Source organism: Vanellus vanellus (genome assembly GCF_965231255.1).
Source record: "Vanellus vanellus genome assembly, chromosome: 4".
In the NCBI taxonomy this organism is placed as follows: Eukaryota; Metazoa; Chordata; class Aves; order Charadriiformes; family Charadriidae; genus Vanellus; species Vanellus vanellus.
Genome location: NC_138909.1, coordinates 44,733,367 through 44,755,791, shown reverse-complemented (window position 1 = coordinate 44,755,791; position 22,425 = coordinate 44,733,367). Strand labels below are relative to the sequence as shown.

The following is a 22,425-nucleotide window of genomic DNA, read 5'->3' as shown; positions in this document are numbered from 1 at the left end:
AACTAGTTACTTGATAAATTGTCATTTGGTTAAAGACAAAAAAACCCAACCCCACAAAACAAAAAAAAAAACAAAACCAAACAAAAAAAAACAACAAAAAAAACCCCACCCCAAAATCAGAATAAAATAACATTTCAGATCTGTCTGTAGGAGCTGGTTGTGACCGTCGCCCCTTATGTAAGTACTGCTGTGCTGCTCTGTATGACAGCCTTGAGTCTCCCACCAGCTTCAGCCAAAATAGCCTCCAGCTGTTGACCTTGGGCATCTTCATCACAGCCAAACTTTTATGGTTTTTCCTCTTTTATTGCAATGTGAGGGGTTTTGTATCAGGCTGCAGTGGTCGGTGTAACTGCCTGGTTTATTTTTTGTGTGGTGAGGGTAATTGCTGTATTTGCTTTTTTTCCTCCCTTTTCTTTTTTATTTGTCTGGTTGCCTCTAAGCTTCTGTTGGGAGTTCAGCTTTGCCATGTGTTTGTCTTGCTGCGTATCTGTGACAGCCTGTTTTCCCTTTAATGCTCAAAATAGAATATAAGTGGTAAATGTTTACTTCTGAAAATGACACCCCGTCGATTTTTTTAAATACCTCTGGAAGACAGCCACTTAAACATGGGCTTGTGGTTAGCTTTCGCATGTGTTTGAAAGCAATCCTGCTTCAGTTAGAGGATGGTGGCCTTCCAGGTTGGCTGGAGCAACTGCTTTTTTTGCTCTTCAGATGCCATCAGCTTTCCAGGTCAGTGGGTCTCTCCGCACGAGACAAATTTCACTCAAAATTATATTAGTTGGTGCTGCTTGAAGGTGTTACTCTTCATAGGTTTACTATGGTGAACCTGAGATCTTTTAGTGGTGGAAGGCTGTCTCTTGAACCAAGCTATTGCATGATAGGGATGAATGAAGTCATGGGAAGACCAAAATCACAGTTTCACTCGGAAAAGGCTGCGGAAGTACCTCGGTGGTGATAATCTGTTTAAATCTGATGATTTGCTAATGGCAACGAAGCTTATTCCGTGGGTGACTAAAACCTGCTCTGTTCCCAGCCCAAGTTATCAGGTGTAGAGGGAAGGGGAGCAACACCTGCAGCTCATCCTGAGGAGACCATCAGTCCTCCTCCTAAACCAGAAACTGTTGTTCATTGGGTCACTTCTGGCATGGCAGATCCTGGGGAGAAAGAGGCCTTTCTTATTCCTGGTAAATTAGGGCACAGATGGCTGTCCTGTTCACTGCAAGTAGCAGGATGGATTTTGGAGCTGTGGGAAGGGAGTCCGTTGACATGAAGGTGATGTCATTGACCATTCCGCTGAGTCCCAGCTGTGCATTGAATCCAAAATGCCTTCCTCAAACATGTGTGCAGTCATTGCTTCTCCTTTCATAAGTTTGGGCATTAGGAAACCTCTAACTTTATAGCTGCCAAGTAACATGAAAACCTGATGTGGGTCCAAGGCTGGGAAGCATCCCTTTCCTCAACAGGCATTGCTCTGTGCTCAGGAAACCTGGCCCACAAGTGTTGCTCGTCACCAACCTTCTCTTGTTGGCTGGAAGGTTTCTTCTTTTCTTTGGCAAATTTCAAAACCACGTGAACATCAACTTGTAGCTTGGTGCCAGTCACCTTTTTGCAAGTCTGTAAGTCAACACTCTGGCTTCAGTGTTTAGCTCCTGGGAAGACTTCACGGAGCCAGAGATAAATATGGAGCTTGACAGTGGCTGAAAACAATAAGCGACCGTTAACATTTGCACATCAATCACCTCTTGTGTCCCACACAGGTCATGTTGAACGCAAAGTGACAGGGCTCAGCCCACAGCATGTTCCCTGCTGGAATCCAGGAACCGGTCTGCTCTCATCCTCTTTCCATAACGCAAACAATTTTGGGAGGAGAAAGTGATTTCTTCTTCTTAATAAGGGTTCTGCAAAGCCAAGTGAATAGAATTAATTAATTAAGAGTTGCTCTCTTGATACCTAATCTGAAGCTAATACTCTTAGGGCGATCGATTTGATTTTCTGGGATGTATAGTGTTGTCTAACCATATAGCACTTAACAAGTCTAATTGTCTTCTGGAGAAAGACACTGTTTTGATTCTCCTTTTGTATTAAGCATAAAACTTCTTAGAATAATTAACTTTTTTCTTAATCTGTATTGTTACAAGTGATTTGATGCTCATACTGTTTGTGTTTTAACTCCATGTGGTTGCTTCCCTTCTTGTACCTAAATCTGGGCTTGGTTTAGCTGTGATATCCCGCAGTTCTCCAGATCAGCATCTTCTCTTTTTTAAACACTGGGGCAGATGTTTTCTTTACCTTTCCATCAAATTCCTCAGTGCTCTGAGGCCACTATAAAAGGGACATCAATTTAGGGAGCTTCCCTGCCCCTTGTCCCTGCACTGGGTCCATGTGATCCTACCCTGCCGGTCTGTAGGTACAAGCTTTGGTTTTGGATCACCGTCTCTGTGCTGTTGCCTCTCTGCACCATCAGAGATGCACCTGTAGAGGCTGATACGGCCAAGCTGGTCAATAATTTTAGCTGAGCTCCTACCTTCAGAGGGGGTGTCTTGGAGACCACCCTGCCCAGGGTGGGCACTGCTGCACCAGCCTGTGGGCTTGGCCAGTGCAGAGGGGGATACCTTTTTGTGACCTTTTTTTGTTTTGCTCGGAGCTCACACTTGTTGCTCCTGGATGTCTTTGACCTGAATATACTCACTTTTATTTGCAAGCTGTTGGGTGCAGATACACAGTTGGTTTTTTTTAATAACAAAAAAACCCTACCCCAACCCCCCAAAAAAACCAACCAAAAACCTTCACAAAACCCACTTGGTCAAAATTGAAAATGGATTTCTGGCAATTAATAAGAGGTTTGTTTGTTTTTTTTAAGTAAACCTTTTAAAACCAGCAGAGTACTCATTGTACATTTGTTTTCATTGTTTGGGAAGTGTTAATGTATCTGGCTAATGGTTCTGGGTTTTTTGACATCTTAGTGACTAGAGAACAATCATGTTAAAAAAAAACCCAACAACTAACTAAAAAATGCATCAGGGTGGTGTTAAGAACCTGGCAAATCAGGATTGCACAGGCAAGCCAGGAAATTTCCCCATAAGAGTTAGCAGAGCTGACTTACTGATTTTGCCCATGGTTTAGTGAGTTCTGGGGCTCCAGAGCTGACGGCAGTAAGGACAGTCCAGAGACATCTGGGGCAGGAGGAGATCATGCCTGGGGGTCTGCAGGGTCTGAAGTCTTCATCTGTGTCTGTGCAGAAAGTATCTGCTGGGATTATTCTTGGGTTTATGTTGCTGAATAATTGCTTGTTATTGCAGCATCGTGTTTCCATCTTCTGCAACGTATTCCACCAATATTGCATTATGAATTGGAAAAGTCAGCAAATTCAGTGTTGAAATTGTTGGGACAACTTGCAGTGCTTATAGAAAAGTGGACATTTAATATTGAGGAATTCCAATTTTTTGGCCCACTTTTCTGTTGTATGAAGTCCATGGATTTGCATATCTAAATATATTTAATCACATCAATCCTAATGCTTGTTGCAGATTAAAAAGAAATTCTGTTGGGAGGAAAAAAATAAAAATAATAAAAATTGGAAACTCTGAGACCATTTGAAACCAGGCTTTGTTTTTCATGGAAATGCTGCATTAATTCTTTGGTGAGTTGGTGGAAGCATTCTTGGTGCTACAGGAAGACTTTTGTTTGCATTTCAGTGACCACATTGCACCTAATTTTGGCCGAGCAAAAAGCAGGAGGCACTGGCAGATTCCTCCTCGACGAAGCCAGAGGTGTCCTATGGGGTGGTGGGATGGCACCCCTGGGACAACCTGCTGGGGTCTCTTCTGGGACCCTCTGGTTAGTGGCCCTTGCCACCTCATCCACCACCATGGCTCTGGCAGAGGGCAGCAATAGGTGTGTGCTGAGGAACCCCCTCCCCCCCTGCCATGAGGTGGGTAGTGGCAGCATATTCCTGATTGCACGTTAAGATTAATGGGTATTTATTTTAACAACCATACCGTTTCAGTAGCTTTTAATGAGTCCTTTGATAGCAAGCTCCTTAATTAACAAGGCAGCCTTTCAGCGTTTCCTTTCCCTAATTGTTAACATATTTGCTATTTTCAAACAAATGTGCTACCGTGAGGAGTGCTGGCTCTGTAGCCTCCATACTGACCTTCCCTGCGGTGGCTGCCTGTCCTCCTGGGAACCCAGAGGCTTCAATCTGCTGCCCAAGGATGAAATACAGATGAAAAGAGATTATTTTGTGGCTGATCTCCTGAAGTGTGATTGACTTGTTGGGGTCCATGGGGAGTAACCTATGGAGATATGCTCCAGTAGGTGCCCGCTGGTTGTGTCTTTACAACAGCTTCAGAGGTTTGGCTCTGCCCTTTCACTGGTTGGCATGGCCACAAGGAACCTCTCTAGATGCCCTACCTGTTGTGCCCAGAGGAAGCCTTGGTGGGATAGTGAGAGCAGCATCACTTGAGAGGTGTCATGAAAACCCCAGCTGCAAACAGGTTGCATCAAAGGCCATGGACAGAAGGATTCATTGCCAGAAATACAGTTACAAACTGATTTGAGCCTCAGAAGAAAAACCCATGGTTTTTGCTCTGATAATATGCCCAGAATCACTGTATTTCACTGAGCATTGGACCAAGTTGGAGCTTGGTGGGGGAGGCCGGGCAGGCACTTGGGTGTCTTGGCTGTTGAGTTCTGTCAAGTTTCACCTGTGGCCCTCACTCTCCCTGATGCAAATCCAGTTCATTTTTAGTGAGGTTTGCAAAGGCCTTGAATAAACGAGTTATACTATGGAGGTATTCCTGGAATGGCTTCATGAGATTTTTAAGCTCTTCATTTTTCTGTCAAGTCAGTAAATGAGCTAATGGTGACTTTAAAGTGTTTGTTTTCCCCCTTCTCTGCAGACAGCTCAGGCTGTGGTTGCATTCCACCTCCTTTACCTTCCTCTTCAAATTTCATCTCACATTTTAGATAAATTGTTCCTGAGCTGGAGTTCAGACAGGTGAAGCATTTCTGAAATACAGGCAGGGACCGACATGGTTTGGAGTTGCAGCAGGGAGCAGGATCGGGATGTAACCCTGCTATTTCTCGGGGTGCTGGCATGGGGAGAGTCTTTGGGAGTGCCACTGGTTCCGCCACGTGCTCGCAAAAATCATCAGGGTGATTAGCAAAGGTCTGAGCCGTCCCAGCTGAGCGCGGCGGCTCCTCTGAACCACAGGGTTTTCTAGGAGCAGCGATGTCTAGGGATGACATCTCGGAGGCATCTAGCTCAATCTCCATGCCAAGGCACATGTCCTGACACCGTTGCTGTGGGTGGTGCAGCTAATGATTTTGGGAGGGAGTCGAGGCTGGTGGGAAAACTCGTCCATCATGGGCTCAGCTTCGCGTGTTGGTGCGCCGGGCAGGTGCCCCAGGGCGAACGGGGACTCTTCCTCTCAGCACTGTGGGAAAGCTGAAAAATGAACTGGGGCAGGGGAAATAAGACTATGAAGTCAACCTCAATGGTAAATAAATGCCAAAGAACCAAGACGGGCACATTGTATTATGAGGATGTACTTCATGTCTGCCAGCATGCAGCTCAACCCATCCCAAGTGTGAATATGAACAGCCTTCTTCACTTGCAGCAGCAGCTTATTAGTAGTGATATATCAGTGTCCTGGTGCTGTTTTTTCTCCTGTCAACAACAGCTGCTTATCAAGCAGATATTGCACTGTATTTCTGGGGAAATAGTCTAAAATTGATGTTTGTAAGTCTTTGCTGATCTTATAAGGAGCTGCTGTAAGTGGGCATCTGTTGTGCTGAGTGTAGGGGTGAGGCAGAAAAGGATTATGTTCAGTCTTATTTATAAGGCTAGGTTCAGTCTTATTTGTAAGAGTGAAAAACATAAATTCTGCAAGGGTTTTAAATCTTTGTGCCCAGGGAGTGAGATGCTGGTTGGTCATCCCTGGTGGTACCTTCTTTCTCTAGCCAGACATTTAGCACAATGATTTAAACCCCTGTGACATCTCCAAGCCCTCTAATAGTAAAGATAAGGAAACATAGAATAACGCTTAAAAGGTGGAAAAAAAATACTGGTATATACTTTTGTCTTTCATCCAGTAATATTGGATCTAAATGTCAGGCAACTGTACGTCCTTAAATCTAAGGTGAAAGAGCAAGTCTTTTTTTAAAGCAGAATGTGTTTTAGGTATTTAAACTCTTAAGAACAATGGAAATAAAAGGTTGGGTTCTCAGCTGGCATAAGATTCAGCTTCAGAGTTTTCAAAGACACAGTGCACATTTGCACCTGAAAAAAGTTTTGGTCTTGGCCAAATCCTGTGTGAAAAAGGAAGGCAGAGGCAAGGCTGAGCCAGAAGCTGCTCCGGGGCTTGTTGGTTGGATCCCTTTTACCATCTCTGCAACGAGTCACGGTAGAAAATATTCGCAAAGAATGTCCTAAAGTACCACTTACATTCTGCTTTCACCGTGAAGACCAAGCAGAGTTGTGCTGTCAAGCCCTGATGATTAAATTCCTTTTTCCATCCCGTCTTCCTCACGTTTGGCTTATTAACTTGACATTTCATCTCAATTATTTGCTCTTCTTCACGCCCTCCTGGTGTCGCTTGTCATTCATTCTTTATTCGGGCAAGTCTGGCTGGTCAAAGGAATGTGTGTACTGGGGCAGGCATGTTTGTTGCAGCTGTTGCAGGTGTAGGTAACCCTTTAGGTACCTACATGCATGCTGATCTAACCCTTGTTTGGCATTCAAGAAGGTTGTTCCTCTTAAATTTTTGTCAATGGGGCGGGAAACCTTCCTGGGGGTTTTCCTTTTGACTTCATCTGGTGTCGAGCATCTCCAGGGCTTCTGCAATGGTTCTTCTCCAACCCTCTATGCAAACTCCTCCTGATGTGCAAGCATGAGCTTCTCGTTGGATTTTTCTCATGTTCTTCCAAGAAGGGTAAGAAACCCTGTCCCCCATGTCCCCATGCATGGGTGGGGTGTCCCAGGGCATGGCTGCAGAGCTTTGCTTTCTTGTCCTCTGCTTCCACCTGGGTCTTCTGCTCAATAACACATCAAAACTACTCGGTCATAGAAAAAACTCAAGTGTCTGTTGGAAGTAATGAAGAAAAATCACAGTCAGGTAGTGGTGTGCTTCCCACTGCTGTCAAGGATGAGGAAATGGCACAAGCAGTGTTTTAAATAACCAAATGTGTCAGAGAGGCACAAGTAAATGATGAAAAGCAAAAAAACCCCAGGGCTCCGCTAAACTTTATGGTTGCCATTCTTCATCTTAATTTTAGTGAAGGTGTTTGTTTGGAGGTGAGTAATGAACACTCTTGGCGCCTGGGAACGGCAGTGAACAGTGGAAAATGAAGTACCCTGCCCCATAATGCATGAGTCCAGTCTTTTTTTTTTTTTTTTTTAAATAAAAAATTATTTTTTCCCCTCCCGCTGAAGATGAATATGGCCTGAAGATCCAAAACAACTTTGCAAAGCTGGTAAGAACACTTCCCAGCACATGCATCAAACATTTGCTCATCTCTCTGTGCCACCCTAATGAAACTTGTGATACTTAGCTTGAGACACCATGTAAACCTTCACTTTAATCCCAATTTAAATACAATTTGTAAAGTGCTTGTAAAAATCTGTAAGATGTCCTAAGCCACGCCTTGTTTGCAAGAAAGCGTGTTAAAGTCTTTTGTGTGCATTTGAAAACATAATCTCCTGCTGAAGCTGTTTGCATAGTAGCACCATTATCCAGAAATATTATCATGGGGTTACACAGGCAGACATCAGGATCGTTCTGTGCAGCCAGTGGGTTTGTGTGAGTCTGTGCTCTTGTGCCAAAGGACTTCCCCATTTTTATGGGTTTAATATGCGTTGCAGACCTGTGCAAATCTTATCTGCCAAGTCTCGTCTACCCAAATCTTATCTGCCACAAATTTTGGATGGTACACAGCAATACTTGAGGAATGGGGGGAATCTTTTGAGCATTTGGCAATGAGTGAGAAATTTGGACAGGTTGAAAAAAAAAAAAAAAAATGCTCCCACATGTTTAGTGCCCCTAAATGACATTTTGTTTCAGTTCACGGAGAGAGTGGCACCTATAACCTGTAAGACTTGCTGTTATGATGCAAAATAAGGTAAAGAAGAATAAAGGAAGCCTTAGCTTTATAAGCATTGTGTGTGTGGATGGTCTGAGTTTGTTTAATGGCCTTATGGGTGCTTTCATTTTCCTTTTATTCTTCTGGTCAGTCAAATTGGATTTTCTGAAGGACTTGGCTAAATGCAGAATGTGCTCCCTGCTTGCTCCTGAGCCTGGTCCTTGGGAGGACCAGGCTCCTACAAGGCAGAGCATCGTTCCTCTGTGGGACAGGCTAGCCAATGCCAGGGTGGAGGCATCTGTGTTGCTCTCAGAAAGGTCTTAGCCTCTTCTGTCCCCTTGTGGCATATCAAGAGCGTGAAGAATCTGTAGGCCTTTATGGAGGATCTTCATGTCTGTGCTCATCAGCTTCCCTCTCTTCTGATGGTGGCTCTCCTGATAGCTGATGCTTTGGTCAGGTCAGGGCATGAGAGCTTGAGCTCAGTGACCTGCTTATGGCCTTTGTTAAGAGATGGAGGTTTCAGCGCACCCGTGTCCCTTTCAGATGAGGCTGCCTCTCCTGTCCCATGGCCCATCCCTACCCTGACCATCATCTCTTTCCTTAATACTGCTCTTTTTTGAGCATCATAAGTCCTCAGAGGCATCCCGGGCTTCCTACTTGACAGCTCAATTCTGTCAATGCAGGGACTTCGTCCATAAATTCACTATTAGCTGTTTCAAATTCAACAGTTCAAAAATGGTAGTATGGTAATTAAATTGTCTGTCATGATTACTTTTCTCCTGCCTTGCAGTTTTCTTGATTGGAAACTGTGAGGCTTATCTAGGGTAACTCCTCTTGCTATGAACCGTTCACATGATTTAAAGCTTGAGATCTCAATTGTTTTTCAAAAGTGAAATGTAACTGCATAGCTTAGAGACAGTGTGTTAAAAATAAATGTTTACTAACAACATTCTCAGTTTCCTTAATAGCTGAAACTCATAAGTGGTTACGCTTTCATTATAGATATGAGCATTTCAAGGGATTTAAGTAGTTTCTGTCTGCACAGCAGCCTCTGCTGCAGCCGCCTCCCTGTAGACCCCCTGTTTAATCAGCACAGATTTAGGGATGGCCTAGGAGAAGACAAGCATTGATAACTGTGTTCCCCATGGTACAAGCAGGTGCAGGATGCGGCCAGGTGCTTGTGGTCATTCTCCACCACCCAGCCCTGGGAAGCAATCCTATCTGTGTAAACACAAGTGACTTCTTGAATCACCTCCTTGCTTTGCCTTCTCCTCGATCCCCACTGGCATCTGGAACGTGCTGCACGGTGCTGGAAGTGGGCTGAATGTGTTGGAGACACTGTTGTCACAATGGTGTGGCCCCAGCTCTGCTCCAGGGTAGCCAAGGCTAAACCTTGAACTATGAGTCTCTGCTGTTGGAAAGGGATTTTGAAATTCCTGTCTTGGAATATGTATGGATGCTAGTTTAGTTGTAGGCTGGAGTTTTGAATTGTCATCAGCGCTATTTGGACCTATCAGCAGGGTTACTTCAGGCAATCTGTGTAGGATGTCGAATAAAATACGTTATGTTGTCTTCCCCACATTTGGATGCAAAAATGAGAGATGCTTAGAGTTCTAAACACCCCCAAAGTTCTTTTGGATTTGAGCTGCTCCCAGGCACTCTGCACTGGACAAGGTCTAATCTCTTTAAAGGCAGTGGCTGTGACATTGAGCACAACATGAAGGTTCTATAGCAGATGGGACACATTAAAGAGGCTGGACTGGCAGGTCCCGATCTAAAGAAGTCCTCTCCCGTATTGCACTCGATGGCCTTAATAAAATCTCCCTTTTTCTCTTGCAGGGGAAGGTGGCACAGACAGCTTGTATGTCGGCATGCAAACACCTCTCCACCTCGCTGATGCAGCTGCTGCTGGAAGCCGAAGTGCGGCAGCTGACGCTGGGCGCCTTGCAGCAGTTCAACCTGGACGTGGAGGAGTGCGAACGTAAGAAGTGAAATCATCTCATTTCCCGTCTTGCTTTGCCCATTTGTATGTCAAGACCTAAGCCAGGGCTTTTAGTGGTGCCAATTATTTGGGGCTGGTGGACGCCTGCGAGCTCGCTGGGGCTGTCCATGATGACACTTGGCAATATCTTCAGGACAGAAGCAGCCCAGCAAATTCTAAGAGATCAAAGCTTTACTCTTCTTTTTTCTCTTTAATTCTGCCTTGATGCTTTCCAGACTGTCCCTGCTTTTTGAGATGAAGTATTTTAAAAATAAGAGGGATTAGAGTGGGTAAAACATGAGGAGGGCTAACAAAATAATCAGTTTACTTGTGACTGTTTCTGAAAACAATAACTGGCTTATGTTCTTAAGAAGTCCTGGTCCTCTTCTGACCTCAGCTGTTTGTCTTCTCTATCTGCTGCAGGGAATTTTTTCTCAAAGTGAACCTTCTTTGCAAAGTAACTGTTAGGAAAAGAGATGTCTTGCAACAAAATAACTACATCTATTCAGAGGTGTGTGTGGAGAATCATGGTGCCAGCACCATGGCTTTGCTCTCAACCCTGCTCATTTTGGTTCATCTAGCTTACACCTGAATTCACTTTGAAATCCTAAGGTTTCCCTCAAGTTGCTTGTTATCCTGCTCAACAGAAAGGTTAGAAAAATATAGAACAAAGTGACAAAATGCTTTTTTTTTTCTTCCTATTTTTATAGTTTAAGCTAAAGCAGGGTGAACACACTTCTGCACAGGAACCTCTTTCTTATGACAGGGATGGATTTATTATCGGGATTAATATTGGAATAGCGACCATGGCTATGGAAAACACAGAGCTTGATAGGGCTGATAGAGTTCAGGATTTTTTTTAATTCCAGAAAGGGTAAAGTATTTTGGGGAAGTTTTTTTTTTCCAAATACCCACCTTTTTGTATTTCTTGGTCAATGAGGAGATTGGGATGTGTCTTGTTTAGAACACAATAAACTTGTTTGCTGTAGAGTCATCTGAAATGGGGTTTGGCCCAATGGGGCTGCCATTAAAGCTGCAGCAAAATAGTCCCTGGCCTCAGTGTGAATGGTATTGGGGCCTAAATAGCTGTGAGTTTGCTTTTCCTATCTCTCATAACTCAATGAAATCAGTTGTGTTGGTTTCATCATCATCTGGCCCTTACACTGTCAAAATTCTTCCACCCTTTGTAAAACATTTTGCTGATCATGTTTTACTTCAGCTGCGCCCATCAATAGTGAGATTAAATTTATTTCAGTAAGATTTTTGGTGTTTCCAGGGAGTATTTTTTAATTTTTTAATGTCCTATTGCTAATTCCCAGCACTCTCAGTTGAGTAGCCTGGGAGAAGGATCCCTGCTTAATGAATCTCATCCGAAATTTGCAGCTATATCATATGTTGTAATGCAAGCAATACCTTATTTTTTTTTTCAGAAGTGACTTCAGCCTTAAAGTCTGGCTAATTTGTGTCCTGTCAGCGCGTCGGGGCTGCACCAGTAGCAGCTATGTTCCCAGTCAGTGTCCACAGAGGGACAGGCAATGTTGCTGAGAATAATAGAAAGGATTTGACATTAATAAGTTTCCTTCATTTTCTTTTGCTTGCAAACAGTCTTGTAATCCTGCAGTTTTCCATCCCATCAGTAACATGGGTCACTGAGCAGCATCTCTTCTGAAAAAGTCCCCAATGCTAAATAAAACGAATGGCATTTAATATCAGGTTTAAAAGCACAATTCCTTAAATTCCAATCATTTTGTGAGACAAAACCAGGAGCACTCAGACATTCAAGAGCAGGTGACGCCAACCTGAGCAGTGGGGCAGGCGACCCGCTCCCCCCAGCCCTGGCCCGAGATGCTGTCATGGGCCGGGGAATGGAGACGGATGCTGGTGCTGTAACCTTCCTATCCATCACTGTCAGCCCGCAGAACGGTAAACCCAGACAAAGTCTTTTTCTTCCTTTTCGGCAGCAAAAATGAGTTCCCTCGTCCCTGTGGGTTCGTCTGACACCAGGGATCATTTTAGTTCTGTTTTTGAGAAGCAGTGTATCAAGATTTTAATTTTAGGAAAAGCCAATCCCAACAGTGAACTGGTACATAGAGAAAATATGTTTCAATTTGCAAGGGTTTTGTTTTGTTTGGGTTGTGTGTTTTTTTTTTTTTTTTTTTTTTTTTTAATCTTTTACCTGAAAGCGCAGGTGGGAATCTCAGCATCCTTATTATCCCAGTTGCATATTTGACTTGTCTCTGCCTCCAGCCCTCTTTGTCTCCTTAGACCCCCAAGCCTTACCTAGTTTAGCAGCTTTATCATGTACTTATCATATTAAAATGGGAATTTATAGCTGTTTGGACCACTTCCAGTGGGTTCTGTGATGTGGGAATGGGGCTTCAGAGTTTAAATCCCAGAGTTTATTAGGCTTTTGTTTAAGTCTCTTGTGAGTGCCAAAGGTATAAGCTGGTTAAGATAGTGGTGAGGCAAATTAATGAAAGGGCTTAGTTGTATATTAAGTATGGTTAGAAGGTGGTGCAGATAATTTGCTCTATATCAGAGTAGATGCAATGCACATTACAAGAAATGTGTTTATATACAAAACAGATAACAATTGTAGAGGTGAAAATGATGACAGCTTAGGCTTAAAACAAGAGACCAGTAAATTAATTCTCCAGAGTTGTGGGTTCATAAAATATTTCCTAATTTATGAATAATTTGCTGTCCGATCAGCATAAAAAGGGAATGGCTGCGTGAACCATTGCATCAGGCTAAGGTTTGGCACCAGGCAGGTGCAAGCACGGATGGTGCTCGGGAGAGGCACAAGGTCATGATAGGACCCTTACCTGAACTGTAAATGCCTCCTCCCTAGAAACGTGCTTGTTTTGCATTTTCAAAGCACTAAATATACAGTTTATTAATTTTATGACCTTGGAAAAGAAAACTTTTGGAGGACTGGAGAGAAATGGTAAATTAAATAAACATTAAGAGCCAAATTTTGCATGTCTTGGTTGTATGAATAGTCCTGTATACGTCAGCAGCATTTCTGGTGCGAAAGAGGCAAGAAAGAGTGGAGCTGCAAGGTTGTAAAAATCCTATTAGGCTCGCTGTGATGCAAGAAACCAGGGAAAAATGCAAGCTATTTTCCTGTGGCATTATACCCCTGGTGAAACCATGGTGCTGGAGCCTCTGTCTGGACAAAAGCCCCCAAGGAGCTATAAGGCACCGGTCCTGCATGTCAAGGTGGATGTCCTCTTTTTTTTTTTTTTTTTTTTTTTTTTTTTCCCCAGCAAAAAGCTGTTTCCCAAGATGTGTGTTCGAGGTTTGAAAGTCTTTTGGTGCAGCTTTACAGCAATGTGTTTGCATGGATGGCACGGCTGATGTCCAGGGAAAGGCAAAAGTAATTTTTAAAATGTCTGTTGCTGGCCAGGTATTAGTTGTAACTCTTGTTCTTATTGCTTGGCTTTTCATAGCTCTTTTTTAATGCAGTCAAGAGAGATTCTCTCACCTCTTTATTTAAACCTGAAGTGAAACTAGGCATAGAGGTTAAATGAATTGCCCAGAAAGACACAGTAGGACACATCTAATTATGTCTCAATTTAGGAGTGAGTTCTGGCTCCAGCCCAACAAGCCAACTTGAAAAGAGAAAAAAAAAAAAAAAAAACAAAAAAAAAACCCCAAAACAACTCTGGTGAGGAAGAATAAATACCTAACACAAATATTTCTGTGAACCTGTAAATAGAGGAGGTGGTGGTTTTTTTTTTCAGAATAGGCATTTGCTTTTTAAAATGGGTTTGCTGTCTTCCAGAACACATCTGTAATCCAAGATTTAACAGCACATGCAATGTGCTACATGCCTTGTAACACAGTTCCCCGCTCTGCTCTTTTTTGGACCTCCTGGTGCTGGTGTATATATATATATATTTTTTTTTTCCTATATCTCCTGTACCTCAGAGTTAGTGGGAATCAAATGTAACAACCCAGATTTGGAGATTACAACCAAATAAAACAAACAAAAAAAAAAATGGGGGCTGCTCTTACTCCTACAGAAGTGTTTCCTGTCTACGTAACTGGTTCCAGCAGTGGTTGAGGCAGATTGTTTTTACAATACTTAGATCATAAAATAAGCAGTTCCATAATCTCTAAAGTCTTTTAACTGCTGCTTTATGAGAAATTAAAAGTGCTGTAAAAATTATATTTAAAATTTCATTCAACTCCCAATTTTTGGTCAGCCCACTCCTGGGGGCAGTCAATAAGAAACACAGATGTCTCCACTGGTTTGAGGAATCCTCCAGCCTGACATGCAAGTGTGCCAAAATGTGCCGATATGGGTCCCGGCGCAGCCATTCACCACCTCCTTCTTGGCCACGTTATCTGGCTCCGAGTACTTTCTCATGCGGAAATCCCGTTATTTGTGTAAGACGCCAGGGTTTGCCCACCACGCCAGAGGACTCCTCTCCCTTGAGCACAGGCTGCTTGCACCATGCAAACGGTTGCCTGATGTTCTTCCAACTTGCAACCCATCAGGGATTAGCATGTGCAGCACTAGAGGTGAGCACGGTGTTTTTCAGGACAAACTCCCCGATTTTAGGTTATTGCATTCTGTGTTTGCTGGTATCCATCCTGCTGTAATGCACCAGCAAAAGCTTGTATTTTGGGGGAGAAAAAGGGATGTTGCAATGAACAGAGGGAAAGGTTTGAGCAGAATATTTTTTTTTTAATTTATTATATTAGTGGCTCACAACCTCAGTCAAGTGCGTCTCTATGCCACTCAGATGTGTGGTTAAAAAGGAAAGATTTGTGTTTAAAAGAAATTGAAGCTGGAGATCCTCCTGAGCCACAGGGCTCATATGTAGGGTTGCGTGACTGCAGCTGGTGGTGGTTCTGTGCTGGCTGAGTTGGTGGTAACCATGTGTGAGTGAGCTCCTTACACATGGTGAGAGCTAGGGAGGAGGACCTATATTAGCCCATGATGAAGGACAAATCTACATCATGTGTGTCCTGGGTTGCAATGGTATGAAAGGACCATGGCTGTGATTTGTATGGTTGGTAGGAACTCCTTATGCTGCAATATTGGAGTTGTAGGAGTTTGCAGGCTGGGACGACGGTGGTTGATGATGGTATGACAGAAGAAGCTGACAGAGGAGCAGAGAAGAGGCACACCAGGTAGCGGGTTAGTTTGCCACCTGCCTTACAGTGCCTGGAGGCACTGTCCTGTAAGCCAGGGGTTTCCGACCTTTGTTTCAGAGCCAAGCCTCACTCGTGAAATTAGCCATCTTCCTCCTCATGCTGGCTCCGGCACCTGCTGTGCCCTGGGGCACTTGCTGCTCCACTGCTCCTTCACCACAGGCTGGGACTGCCATTCCTCTGCCTCCTGCTGCTGGGAGGTCCAAGACGAAGCCTCACAGAGGTCTGCTCCACAGCTCACTCTGGCGATGCTCAGCTCCATGACAAGGCTGCTTTCCTTCCCCTCAGCATGCTCAGATAGTCCTTCTCTTACAGCATCCCTGTTGGTGACTTTCCTTGCCCAAATTGCAGCTCATCGTAGCACTCAATAACACTTTACTGTGTGCATCAGGAACAAACACAGCTCCTTCCCTTGCACTTCCTCCATCACACTGCCTTGGGGTCATGCATTGGTACCACATCCTGGAACATCACAACCTGGAGTGGGGCTGAGCAGCAACAAAAAAAAACAATTCTGGCAAAAGGGTGCTGAGCTTTGAGAGTGTGGAGATGTATTTAGTGTACAGGCACATGACTGAACTGGATCCTGGATTTTGGCAGCTTAGAAAGCTGCTACCTGTTGATTAAAGTGCCATTAGTGTCCTAGACTGTCCCAAGGTTGAGCACAGTTTGCATGAGCTGCCTGTGTGGATGGCTTGAAAGAACACCTTTATGTAGTGGAGTGAGCAGATCCCGATGCCCGACAAGCACATAGTTCAGCTCATCTCTGGGAACTTGCAGACCCTCTGTTTGCCCAGTACTTTCCCCAGGCCTGCCTGTGGCTCATGATGGAGGAGGAACGGACCGCTTCCTTCCCACCTCTTCACCTGTCAAAACTCAGCCCTTGTTAGGAACTAAAACTTTGTGTTTTCCTGCCGTTAAAATGGAGTGGGGTGATTTGTATTGACAGCAGAGCTGTCTTCCAAGCACTTCTGTACGTGCTTTCTGAAACGGGAAGGGTGAATTATTGGTGCGCCGAGTGACAGAGGGCATAGAAGTGGGAGCGTCTAGTCCGCAGCTGTGCCACTTTTCTACACTTAGATTTATCCTCCCTTACTTCTCCCTGAATTTGTTCCCCTGGGCATATCATTAATTTATTTAGTGCTTCCTTCATTTCCCTCACCTGACCCTTCTCAGAGGTTGCAAAGTACACGCAGTGGCAAAGAAAGTGATGCCTGGTGAATTAGTGCATATAAAATGCACGGAGGGGAAGCGCGTGAGTCCCCATCAATGAGCTATCAAAAATGTGTCCTTTTTCTTTAGATGCTGATAGGTTGTATTCGGACAATGCTCTTTACTTTAGCACAGTACTTGAGTGGTCTTTGCAATTCTGACTCGAGCAAATCCTGGGAGTTTGCATGATGTCAAAGAGAAATGAACTACTCTCCAGCCATTTTACACTGCCCCTAAACTGAGACCTCCTGCTTGCCTCTGCCATCTCTAACCATCAGCTGATTTTTGCCTTATATTCGTTCTTCATCTGTCCCATAATCCATCACCTGATCTCCTTCAGCATTGTGGGTTTAGCATTTCTGTCTCTGTTTTCCTTCTCTTCTGTCTTCTTTGTAAACCTCTTGCTAATCCCACAGTGTCTTCTCAGCTTCTGTCCTCTTGTCTCCAACCTCTGCTGCCTGCTACAACATCTTGTATGTCCTCCATCTCCAACACCTTCCTGAGTTCTCCTTTGTTACCAGGATACACTGGTACTTATTCACCTGTCATCTAGTCCTTTGCAACTCTAGGAAGAGTCCACACCTGATTTTGTTCAAACAATGTTAACAGCACACAGTTCCTCAGCTCTGCACCCACCTTCCCTTCCCCACCCGTCCCTGGAGGTATTTAAAAGATGGGTAGATGTGCTGCTTAGGGACATGGTTTAGTGGTGGTTTTGGCAGTTGATGGTTGGACTTGATCTTAAAGGGCCCTTCCAACCTAGATGATTCTATGATCATGAATACACACTATTGAGGCTTGTCAACCTTTGCAGCTCAAATGAGCTAATGGTGAGATGTGCACTTTCCGCTTTTCCTAGTATTTGTATTTTAATGGAGCTTAGACCTTCACATCTGCTATGATAGCCACTGTACGTCTTGGGGTTTGGGTTTGGTAACCTGCATAGATCTGTTACTTGATTTTGTAGACCTGTCCTACAGATTGTCAGGGACCAAATTTCTTGGCACACATAGAATCACAGAATCATCTAGGTTGGAAGGGACCTTTAAGATCATCGAGTCCAACCATCAACCTAACACTGCCAAAACCACTACTAAACCACGTCCCTACTAGTCTTTTAAATATCTCCTGTACAATTTCTTCTGAAGACCTTTCTTTTCTTCTACTTGGAAACACCTAGTGGTCCATCAGTGAGGAGTTCCTCCCTGGGGCTGTGGATGCTCCTCAGCCCTGTCTGCGGACCATACCATCATGGCCCCTGGGACCACTTGTCTCTACGCAATAACAGGACTCCAGGCTCATCTTTGTTCCGTAATAGAGCAAATGATAGAGAGGGGTAGAAATTTTGATGTAATCTGACCCAGTGCAGTATATTTTGGATAACTCCTTCTCCTGACAGCTGCCTAGAATTCCCCAGATGGGGATGAGCTTTGATAATTTGGCCTTTAATGGGGAACAGCTTCAAAGCAGGGCTGTGTGGGAATGGTGTGGGTGAAATATAAGCTCAATATGAAAATTTGGATCGTCTCTCTGTTCCTCTTGCCATCATTTCTCACCTTTTTTCCCTTGCAAGCTTCTCCAGAGGCGACACAAAGATATGTTATTCAGCTTGGATGTCCTCAAGATGTCATGTTGTGGCTCTGGGTAAGGTGCAAGAGGTCCTGTCGCTTGGTTTTTCTAAGATAGTCTTCCAAGGGTTTGTCTAAGAAAGATGACTTTGAGACCTATGTCTTCGTTGAGGAATGCTGAGATGGCTGTTTCCCCAAGTACAAAATCTTGTTCGTGACTAATGGGTCTGCAAGCAGGTTGTCCAGGTTCCCCTCGCCAGGAGCTGCTGTAACCTCGATCCCGCAGGTCTGCCGTCATGAATTCTGGCGGTGTCATGTAATTCGGAGAAAATCTTACCCTCAAAACGGTGTTTTTGAGGAATGAAGTCACCAGCTGTGTTTATTTGAACCACACAATACATGTAAGACTCTGTCCCTGTGTGCATAGCCGTGTACAGTATACAAAAAGAGATTCCCCCGTTCTGTATAATTAATTTACAGTGGATGTCTCTTTTCTGGTGTGCGTTTGAACTCTTTATTCTTTGTTCATTGTAAAGGGCTTAACGGTTCCTGTTCCTTGATTCTTTCATCGGTGAAATGTTTTGGAAGAGAGGTTAGAGTCCCCCTGTGACCTGCCCTGGGTGGCCCAAGCCTGTAGACCTTGCAAAGACATTACTTTTTTGGCCTGAACACAAGTCTCTCAAACCTTTAGCCTGGCTAAATGCTTTGTACAAACAGCCGCATACTGATCTGCTCTATTCTCTTGTGATTTTCTGCTCAAGGGGCTGTACTGTAGGTGGCTTGCTATGTTTGCCACTTGCCTTGGTAGTGGAGACAGTACAATAAACGAATCCGACAGTACTGAGGCCAGCACTGTGCTTGGTTGTTCCGAGAAAATTATCCTGAAATCTGGTTGAAGAGATTAAAACCAAGAAGAACTGGCTGTGTCTTTCCTCTAAAGCTCTGTTCTCCTCTTTGTTTCTTTTTTTCTTTAAGACTTTGTTCATTCCTCCTTCAAAATAGGTTTGTGGCATTGGTATGTAAAATGTGACCTATGATTACAGAAGGTACGGCTATTTTTATAACAACCGTGGGGTGAAGCATTGCATTCATTCCTCTTTGGGCTCCTTACAGCCAAGTGCTGTAGCAGCTTTCTTCTGGCGTCTGAGCTGTATTCTTGATCTCATTTCTTCTGTAATACGAATAATGTGATCTCATACACCGTTTCACTTCTTGAATGTCAGGTGCATTGTTAATGCAATAGAGACTGCAATCTGTTGTATTCCTGAGAATTGTTGTTCAAGCAAATGCTGGCTCAGTGTGCTACTGTTGTTGTACTGTGCAGTGTTAAAGGGCAGTGTCACTCCATGACTCTCACAGCCTTCCTCTCATACAATTCCTTAGTAAGAGACAGCTAAAGGTGAGCTGCTAACTAGCAACCATGTCTTGGGATGAAATCTGTCTTGGGTTGCTCACGAGCAGATGACAGTAATGATAAATTCTCGACTCTTGTGAAAACATTCAAGACCCAGTCACAGGCATTTTCTCATGAGGATTTGAAATTCATGCTTTTGGGAAGATCTTAAATTTCACAACTCCATCTGTGCTTCCAAATAGATTCTTAGCAGCTGCGAAGCCCTTAAATCCAAAATAGAAACTTTCTTTCATTGCAGTTCTTTCAGGGTTTCTTTTTTCCAGTGTTTCTCAAATTATAATTAGTAACATGATGTTACTCCATCCTTAGAGGGTAGGACATAGCGGTTCAGCCAGTTTGTTGGGTACCTCAACCCAGGGATGTCTGCAACACTGAGCCCCCCAGGGCCGTTTCATCCCTCGAGAGGATGCTCAAATGCTGTTCCTCACATCTCAAAGTTCTTAGCTTCTCAGGTACGTGCTTTTCCAAAGTGGGGGTGTTTTAGGATTGATGTGGCTTTTGGGATCATTTTTCCAGATGAGACAGTGGGGCGTGCAGCAGATGTGTAAAGATGATTTACGCCTTGCAGATCAGAGTCAGAAAGCATGCGTTAGTCCTCTCTTGTGTGTGTGTGCTGGCACAGGCAAACTGCAGTCAAATTTTATAGCAAACATACATTAAAATGCCTTTACAGTTAGAATTAATTAAAACAGGTTTGAGGGTTAAATATAAAAGATCTTTGGACTGTTTGCAGCCTGAATATTGCAGCATTGGTCAGTGAAGCTGGCTGAAAGCTGAGCAGCTCCTATCTCTGTCCAGTCCTATCCTGTGCAAATGTGGCAAAGTCCATTGGCACAATGATGGATGGTTTCTCCTGGCTTTGATTTATGCTTTTCCAATCCAAAATCTAAATGTGAACAGTCACATACGTACTTTCTCTTTTTATTTTTTATTATTCGTTTCTAGTAGTAACATTGGGTAAAAGTAATGGGTTTATAGCTGTGTTTGCTGTTGTCCTGCAGGAGTTGTCACTTGAGTGATCACTGCAAAGATGAGTGATAGTTTCAATCTTCTGACACCTGAAAATATTAAAAAGCAAAGCTGTCGATGTCTGAAAACTGGTGGCTGTGCCCCTGCATGTACCTGTGTCTGTACTGAAGGATGTTCTCCATCCCAAGATTATAATGGAAGGTGGAGCAAGAAACCTGACAAATAACCCCTCTGGTTTCCAGAAATAAGGCAGTTGAGGAACAGGGCTGAGAGTCCTAATGTCTAACTCATTAGTCTGTTCTTGTTAGAGCCATGGGGACTTCTCATATGACTGGGCTTCTATAGGAAGTCCTTAAAAATAGGACTGTGATGATTTGTTTTCTTTCTTTTGTGCCATTCGCTTGAAAATGAGATAACGTTTGGAAGAAGTATTCAAGGAGAAGACCATCTGGCACGAAATGACTCTGCTTAGTGTTTAAGGACAGGACAAGCTTTGTCCTTTAGTACTTCTGTGCAGTCATGGAGACAGGAGGCAAAATTCTCCTTCCTTATTGCCAAACAGTCCTTAGTCCTCAGCTTTGTGGAGCTGCAACAGCTGTTTTGAGGGTTCTTGTATGGTAAAAAACAGAATAGTTGAGCGATAATGGGCCATACATAACTTAAAAACCTTCAGGTTTATGTATATTTTCCCTCCCTTCTTTTCTGCCATCGCACTTGCTTGTATCTCAAGAAAACATTTCCTTCCAGCGTGCAGCATCTTCACTGTCTACAGAAGCAACAAAATTCAGCCAAAGGCAGAAGCTCCCTCTTGAGTCTTTCATGATGTTGAGTTGTGGCTTCACAAATTAGGTCCCCTTGGTGATGAAAAGCTGCATGGATGGCAGAGATAAAGCTGTTACTTGTGTAGCTAAAGAGGGTGAAAATTAAGTGAAGTTGGGCTAAATCAACCTGAGGCATATCTTCAAAAGACATTTGAATATGTGCAGTTGTTGGCATCATGAGCACCACCAAGTAGAAGCTGTTAAATGACATGGAAGAGCTAAAATCCTCTAACGTGTATTCACTCAAGTCCCCCTTGCTTTTAGACTTGGTTTAAATAATGGATTAGAAGAAAAATAAATGACTGAAGTATGAAATTTTGGTCAGATTACACTGGAAGGAGGTAAATGTAGCCTTGGAAATATTCTCTTCACTTTAGAAGCCGATGTTATTCAGTCGTCAGATGTCTTCATCCAACATAAATAAATACGCCACATAATGGTCGCGATTCTTCCCATTTGGGGTGACTGTACACTGGCAATAGCGCACCATACCAGATAATGCAAATAATCTGCTGCCGAATAATTAATGATGTGGCTGGGCATATTTTTTTGATGAATGCTTATGGAGTCTGGTGACAGGCGTGAAATTAGAAAATTCCTTCAGCGCCCTAAAATATAAATAGCTTTCGGAACTGAAAAGAGTTTCACAGCTGAAGATTTTATTGTGTCGAGAGGAAAAACTTTTCCACCCTCATCCCCCCCTTTCTTCTCGGCGAGTTGTTTGTCCATTCACAAAACAAATACTCTGAAGCCCAGTACGGCTCATGGGAATAAATTTCAGGTCGAATTAGTACAGTTTCCTTGCTGTCAGGACGGTGGAATTAATGGTGTTTTGATGACACGAATTTTGAAGGGCGAACAAAGACGCTGAAGGGAGGGAGACATGACTCCTTAGAAGCGCGGTCCTCCTCTCCCCCAGCCTCTCTTGTCTTCCCTGTCATCCGTCTGCCAATCTCCCTGTCCATGGTTAGTTAAAGGCGCTTTTTATCCTCTTTTCTTTCCCACAGAGTTTGCCAGATCCGGCCCAGTGCCTGGGTTCCAAGGGGACACGCTGCAGTTGGCCTTCATCGACTTGAGACAAGTAAGTCTTTGTGTTTTTGTTTTTTGTTTTTCTTTTAAGATGTGTGACTGAAGACCATCAGGTCTTAAGGAAAGGGAAAGGAGGGGAAACGGCGTTGGTGATTTACGCCAGAGACCTATATTTTCCCCCCC

At 43.7% G+C, this 22,425-nt stretch overlaps 1 protein-coding gene across 2 annotated transcripts in view; it reads left to right on the top strand.

Moving 5' to 3' along the window:
* The window catches only part of EXOC6B (exocyst complex component 6B), a gene marked incomplete at its 3' end in the record, with an annotated part of 312,754 nt that overhangs the window by 220,329 nt on the left and 70,000 nt on the right, over positions 1-22,425 (top strand). For both annotated transcript variants that reach the window (XM_082482217.1, XM_082482216.1), the window contains 2 exons: positions 9,922-10,063; positions 22,221-22,294. In XM_082482217.1, the coding sequence (XP_082338343.1) occupies positions 9,922-10,063; positions 22,221-22,294 (216 nt within the window). The remainder of the gene's footprint in view (positions 1-9,921; positions 10,064-22,220; positions 22,295-22,425) is intronic.